Source organism: Paramisgurnus dabryanus, chromosome 16 (assembly GCF_030506205.2).
Source record: "Paramisgurnus dabryanus chromosome 16, PD_genome_1.1, whole genome shotgun sequence".
NCBI lineage: Eukaryota > Metazoa > Chordata > Actinopteri > Cypriniformes > Cobitidae > Paramisgurnus > Paramisgurnus dabryanus.
Genome location: NC_133352.1, coordinates 8142120 through 8149977, shown reverse-complemented (window position 1 = coordinate 8149977; position 7858 = coordinate 8142120). Strand labels below are relative to the sequence as shown.

At 37.2% G+C, this 7858-nt stretch overlaps 1 protein-coding gene across 1 annotated transcript; it reads right to left on the bottom strand.

The window, feature by feature from the left end:
* Positions 1 to 222: 222 nt before the first annotated feature.
* nsdhl (NAD(P) dependent 3-beta-hydroxysteroid dehydrogenase NSDHL) lies at positions 223 to 7140 on the bottom strand. Its single transcript, XM_065249232.2, has 8 exons — positions 7057 to 7140; positions 6829 to 6886; positions 6181 to 6342; positions 5943 to 6089; positions 4825 to 4953; positions 4545 to 4687; positions 3157 to 3259; positions 223 to 709 (listed from the first exon to the last, which is right to left on the bottom strand). Exons 2-8 carry the CDS (start codon positions 6847 to 6849, stop codon positions 377 to 379), a joined length of 1038 nt encoding a protein of 345 aa, XP_065105304.2. The 5' UTR covers positions 6850 to 6886; positions 7057 to 7140; the 3' UTR covers positions 223 to 376.
* Positions 7141 to 7858: the final 718 nt, after the last annotated feature.

The window sequence follows — 7858 nt, the reverse complement described above, 5'->3', positions numbered from 1 at the left end:
ACTTCCTGAACTTCAGCCAGCTCCTTGTTTCCTGTCTGCCATTACTGGACAAACTGATTAATCAAGGTGTGTCTGATTATTGTTGTTGTGACTACTGAGGTCAGGCACACCATGATTAATCAGTTTGTCCCATAATGGCAGACAGGAAACAAGGAGCTGGCTGAAGCTCATGAAGTAGTATAGCTGGGCATAAAGCCCATTGAAATAAAGAAAGCGACACAAAACAATCTATTTAAAGTGTTGTCACAGCATGAACTCTTTATTGTCACTCATAGATTCTCTTAAAGTACTACACATTTAAAGAAGCATTGCTAATATAACCTTTACAGTAAACACTGGTAATCCAGCTGATTCAGTATTTATATTTACTATGGTATTACGCTCCCTTCCGTAAGTGTGGATAACTCTCTACCGTGCGTGCTATAGCTTGTTTTAAAGAGACCACCGGCTGGTAACCCATGTCCCGTTTGGCACGAGCACAGCTGTAGTAATGATGCGTGCCGGCCAGAGCGACTCTCATGGGTGTGAAGGTGGGCTTGAAGTTGACCAGGGGTCTCAGTATAAAGGATATCAGCCAAAGCAGCAGTGCTATTCCATAGACCAGCATGTAGGGAAGGTGATACCGTGGGGCGCTGTAACCCAGACCCACCAAAATCTGAGACATGAAGTCCCAGAAAGGCACCGGCTCATCGTTGGTTATGTGGTAAGCCTGTTTTTAAGAAAAAAAGAATGATATTTGTAAACGACACATTCAATTGATAGCTGTTCATTTATTCGTCTTAGGCCATCTGAGACGAAGGCTACGGGTTTTACCCCCAGGTTTCACAGACAAGGCTTAAAGGATTACTTCACTTTCCTAAAAAATAAATCACAATAATTTACTCATCCTCATGTCATTCAAAATGTTTATGTCTTTATTTGTTTCGTTTTTTGAGGAAAACATTACAGGATTTTTCTCCATATAGTGGACTTTAGTGGTCCTCAACAGTTTACAGTTTCAATGCAGCTTCAGAAACCTCTAAATGAACCCAACTGAGGCATAAGGGTCTTATCTAGCAAAATAAGCACTTTTAAATCACAGCTTCTCATCTTACATAATGTGTCATCATGTCAAAAGGTCATGTATGATATACACTCACCTAAAGGCTTATTAGGAACACCATACTAATACTGTGTTTGACCCCCTTTCAACTTCAGAACTGCCTTAATTCTACGTGGCATTGATTCAACAAGGTGCTAAAAGCATTCTTTAGAAATGTTGGCCCATATTAATAGGATAGCATCTTGCAGTTGATAGAGATTTGTGGGATGCACATGCAGGGCATGAAGCTCCCATTCCACCACATTCCAAAGATGCTCTATTGGGTTGAGATCTGGTGACTGTGGGGGCCATTTTAGTACAGTGAACTCATTGTCATGTTCAACAAACCAATTTGAAATGATTCGAGTTTTGTGACATGGTGCATTATCCTGCTGGAAGTAGCCATCAGAGGGTGGTTACATGGTGGTCATAAAGGGATGGACATGGTCAGAAACAATGCTCAGGTAGGCCGTGGCATTTAAATGATGACTAATTGGCACTAAGGGGCCTAAAGTGTGAAAAGAAAACATCCCCCACACCATTACCCCACCAGCCTGCACAGTGGTAACAAGGCATAATGGATCCATGTTCTCATTCTGTTTACGCCAAATTCTGACTCTACCATCTGAATGTCTCAACAGAAATCGAGACTCATCAGACCAGGCAACATTTTTCCAGTCTTTTACGGTCCAATTTTGGTGAGCTGGTGCAAATTGTAGCCTTTTTTCTATTTTTAGTGGAGATGAGTGGTAACCAGTGAGGTCTTCTGCTGTTGTAGCCCATCCGCCTCAAGGTTGTGCGTGTTGTGGCTTCACAAATGCTTTGCTGCATACCTCGGTTGTAACAAGTGGTTATTTCAGTCAAAAGTGCTCTTCTATCAGTTTGAATCAGTCGGCCCATTCTCCTGTGACCTCTAGCATCAACAAGGCATTTTCGCCCACAGGACTGCCGCATCCTGGATGTTTTTCCCTTTTCACACTCATTCTTTGTAAACCCTAGAACTGGTTGTGCTTGAAAATCCCAGTAACTGAGCACCTCTCTTTCCTATTCTGACATTCAGTTTGGAGTTCAGGAGATTGTCTTGACCAAGACCACACCCCTAAATGCATTAAAGCAACTGACATGTGATTGATTGGTTGATTAGATAAATGCATTAATGAGAAATTGAACAGGTGTTCCTAATAATCCTTTAGGTGATCGTATGTGAAACTACCGCTCCAGTGTTTACAAGTGTGGAAATGAGGACTGTTCTGATGTAGTTGTTTGTGAAATTATACTAATTCATGTCAGTTTATTATTTAAAATGGTCCGCAAGTGTGCGTTTCACATATGTGATGCATGACCTTGCGCAATTAGGTAAGGTCGCGCTGGCACATTACACGTCTAGTGCAAGACAAGAAGTTGTGGTTTAAAAGTGCTTATTTTGTATTGTTCTTGTGAAAAATGATGATTGTTTTGTAGATAAGACCCTTATGCCTCGGTTGGGATCATTTAGAGCCATTAAAAGCTTCGTTGAAGCTGCAATTTTACTCTAAAACTGTTGAGATCCAATAATGGCTATTCAATTGAGAAAAATCCTTTAAGGTTTTCCTGAAAAAAACTTAACTTCTTCTCGACTAAACAAAAAGACATCAACAACTTGGATGACATGGAGGTGAGTAAATTATCTGGATTTTATTTTTATGAAAATGGAGTAATCCTTTAAAGTTCAAAGCCGCGGGAATCATGAACTAGTTGAACCCAAGGACTTTTATGAATCAGCATTGCTTACGGTTTAAGCTAAACATCTTCTCGACTCTTCAACTAAAGGAATAAAGACACCTTTATGGCCTTAAAGTGAGTAAATTATAATTTTAGGGTAAAATATCCCTTAAAGAAAATTTTCTATTGCTGCATTACATAAATAACTGATAACCTGACTGACAAGCATTTGTCACTGTTTTTGCTAAGGTGTTTCATTGGAAATGACTGTCAATCAGGTTGTTTACACACACACACACACACACACACACACACACACACACACACAAACAGTAAGGATCTGGACTGGATCTTCAGTCGCTCACATTCCTCACCTGAGCACAGAGAGGTGAATCAACCTTCAGGTGTTCAGCTGCTAAAATATGCCCATGAACTACATTCTCCACATAGGTGAAGTCCACAAGATTACATCCATCTCTGTATATGAAGAATAAAATAAGCACATGATAACATTCAGATACAAGAATGCCATTCAAACACATACTGTAGTGTACACACACAACATTTAGTTGACATGTTTAAAAACACGTGTGCTACATAATGTCATGTCTGTAATGTCAATGTCATGTCGGTAGATTCTTTACATCAAAACTATTAATAATACTTGCTTTTAGCTATTTCCATTTAAAACACAAAGTATGCACAAAGTGGGTTTAGTGTAAATCCGACTCTGAGATAAACTAAAACACAGATCACAAACCAGGTCCCATATGAATGAATGGGAGCAATTGTATTTTACATCTAAGTGTAGATATGGCAAAGGCAGTTCCCTAGATGTGCGTAAGATGATATTAAAGCAAAAAAGGGCCGATGTTGTGTCTATAAAGAAAGACTGAATCCAATACTGCTTTATAAGGTCAGATGAATTCTTGATTTTGTTATCATGACACAAAATCTACTCATCCACTTTAGTTTTTTGAAATATTACAATAATATTTGTTTGGATACTTAACAGATGAACATTTTCCTAAATAATCTACACATAATACTTCAGCAAAACCTTACCATCACAGTCAACACGAAATGATAAAAGATAAAGAAAGAGCCTGGGTCTAGAATCGCATACTGTGACAGTTGGTACGGTAGATCATCAACCTTTAAAACAGTAGGTACTGTATAATATAAATATAGATAGCATGAATGAATTTGAACGTACTACTTCAGCCATGTTGATAAATCACATGACATATGTCATCATAACAACAAGTTAGTCTTTAACTGGTCTGTTTAATATATGTATTTGTATTTGAATAAAGCTGCGTTACTGCTTTTAGACATTTTTGAATAAAACAATGCCCCTGCGTCTTCTTCATCGTTGGATAACTCCTCTCCTAGGGGCTTAAGGGACAGCAAGAGTCCATCGAATGAACACTTCAGGATCTAGCCGGAAGTAGTAGGTCATCGGGGTACTTTTCGCCTATTGTTTTGCGAATACTAAAAATTTGGACATACTAGTCGCCTCGCCTACTGCTTTTATAGTTTGAATTTAAGCGATTTCGGACGCAGACAGAATAAATCTTGATTTGTGCTCATTTCAGAGCCCTTGCATATAAAAGTTCGGAAGTTATTGTGCACACTCACAGTGATTAACAAGGTAAATTTAAACTAATCATCCTGATTAAAGTCTGCCACCTGCTGGCTTTAAAACATCTCTACAACCAACAGGAGGACACTTTTAAACAAAACCTTTACGAATACTCACCCGATGATGAACTTCATCTTTCCTCTGCGGGCGGTGTCCACCAGAATGGGCACTAACTGTGGGTCACGGGGACCAAAGATACCATGAGGACGGATAGCAACTGTGAGGAAACCCTTCTCTTTATTACACGCCTCTAATACCAGCTGATCAAAGAGAGAAAATTATTAAACATATTGAACTGAGGACTCTCACCTTATAAAAACACTAAATATTTTAATTGAATAAAAACTCAAGTATTATGATTATAGTGATGAGAAATTATGCATTGATAAAAGTCTACCTTCTCCTGTTGGATTTTGGTCTCTGTATAATAATCAATTGGCTTTTTTGCATAAGGTAAATCCTCTTTTCCATTCTTGATGTCAGTTCCTTCAAACACCACACTAGCACTGCTGGTCAAGATCAATTTCTGTATATAATAAAACAACAATATTAAGTCATACTGAGTATTGTTATAATGGTTTTTAGTATTATGTAAGGAATAATTGATGATGGGCCATTGAATTATTTGAAAATAATGCACACCCAAGGTGGTAATGCAGTAGGACATGAGTAACACTCCGGGTGACCATTAATTTTTAAAAATTCAAAGGACCGGTCAATTATTCCTCTTATACCATGATAACCACAGACATTTGACAGGTCAGCTGTGCGTTTATTGATAAATAATGCATACCCGTGTTAGATTTCTTAAAGGTGGGGTGCACGATTTTTGAAAAATGCTTTGGAAAAGTGAGTCGGCCTAGAAAATTATAACTTTTAATTTTTCGTCTGTCTTAGTACATGATGTAACCACAGAAGAGTCAAGTTTTAAATAGGAAAAATATCGAAACTCTTTGGTTATTTTTAGGCGCAATGCTAATGGTCTAATCAGATTCAATGTATTGTGCTAAGCTATGATAAAAGTGCTAGCGCCAGACCCGGAGATTGGCTGAATGAATTCCAAAACGTTATAAATCAAATGTTTAATTCTAGGGGAGCTGAAAAATGAGTATATTTTCAACAAAAAAGTGGAGTGTCCCTTTAACCAATCAAAATAAAGCATTCAACAGCCCCATGGTATAATATAAAAGAATATTTTTTTGAATTGCATCACTGGCAACATTTTATAGCAAAATTTGTTAAAAGAATCTTCGACAGTGTGTGTTTTCATATTTTCAAATACTATAAATAGTGATTTTTATAATTAGTGTTGTTGTGTCTATATACAAGTCTTTATAAACAAAAACGAATTTTTTTTTTTTGCCTCAGATAATGTTTGTGTTGTTTTGTGGTGTAAAAGAAAAAAATATATAAATAAAAAGTTCAAAAAAAAAATAAACAAAATCCCTAGTGTGTAAATGAATGGATAATCACCACATTGGACAACTTAAAGTGTACTGCTGTATGTTGTCATACCTGTACACCTGCTTCATGACAGGCCTGTATAACCGTACGCGTGCCGTCGATATTAACCCTTTGAAACAGAGCGCGGTTATCACTGCCCGGTGCAGGTGATGCACAGTGAAATACTATGGACACATCTTTAAATGCTGCCAACAAAGCCTAAATAAGAGAAGAGATGAAGATCATATCTCAGCAGTCACAGTGACTGACCTCTCATCATGAATCTGAATCACATCTAAAAGATTCTCACGTGTTTGTCACACAGATCACCCTGATGAAAGCTCACTCCTGGAAGTTCATAGGTCTGTCTGATATCAAACACAGCTACGGCGTATCCACGGTCCACTAAACGCTCCACCAGGTGTCGGCCGAGGAAGCCGGATCCACCGATGACCGTACACCGCTTGTTGCTCTGCAGAACATGATGACAATCTCTAAATGTCTACAATGGGTTTTAGTATCATTTTCTCTTCTGTGTAGTGGAGTAGAAACCAAATGAAAGAGATGTTCCTGTAGCTCAGTTGGTAGAGAGCATTGCATTAGAAGTTCAAAGGTCATTGGTTCAAACCTCAAGGAACACACATACAAATGAAAACATATTATATAGATATTTAAAATGCACTGATGAAAACCAAATGCATATGTGTATGTAAATATATAGACCATGGAGTTGTACATTGATGTGTTTAGGACTCAGTTAACAAGTACAGTGACTTATGTTTGTGTGACAATAAATAAGCATCAAGTAACATGTGTAAAGAGATCATAATACACACACGAGACATGTAAACAGTGACCAGAAGTCTATTATTTGCTTTATATTACACAAGTCTGCTCATGTGTGTTTTATATAAGATTAAGTCCGGATCAGTGAATGTTTGCTTGTTTTTATACTTACGGGTCTGATACGAGTTGCCATGTGAGGATCTTCTGGCTTCTTTCAAAGACAGTTTAACCTGTTTATAAACATTTACCATCAGTCATACAAACATTTATAACAGTGTGACACGGGGGCTCACTTTTAAAAATGTAACGTTTGTAAGTCACGTTTTCGACTACATTCAAGACATAAACATGTTTTTCTATTAGTATTACTTTTATAAACTTGCAAAAAGACGTCACTCACCTGTTCAACTCAACTGCTGTATGATTAGATAGCAAACAAGAAAGCCATCATCGGCAGAGAGCGACGAAACCTCTGATTGGTTAAACCGGCAACACAGAATCGCGTCGACGTGTAAGTTTGACCAATGAGAGAAAGGCAACGTCAAAGAGCGCCACTACTCTGACCAATCAATATGAAGAACTTCAACACATTTCCCTCCCATCCTCTTTCAACATCTGTATAATATTATAGGTCTTGAATTTATTATTTCAAAACATAAGATTTTGTACCCAACTGTAGTGTCGTTGGGTTTATATGTAAGACAGAAAGAGAAACTCACACATTAACTCTATTATTATAATATAAAAAAGGTTGAATAGTTTCTTCCTTAAAAAAAAAACACGAAGCTTCTCCGATTTCAATGGGATGTATTTTTGTAAAAGTTTTTTTTATGTAATAATAATTCAGAAATATTTTTTTAGCCCATTAATTTCATTAATTTAATAAGTTTTCTTCTATATGTGCTTAATGTCTGTTGTCGTCATTCATCACTAAAATATAACAGGAGACTTATAATAACGTGTCTTTATCTGCTGTCCACTGACATTTGCAGTAAGTATAAGTATACCGTTATATAAGCATTGCCCCACCACGGCAATTCAATATGAAAATCCCAAATTAATATAAAACAAATAATAAAATCGAACAAATGTGAAAGTTCAATTAAATCCTGTATGTTTTCACAACAACTGTAAATACAGTGAGAACCTTGGAGAAATTACAAATTCATTCTCCTATGAATATGCCTCCGGAAGCGTCTTGA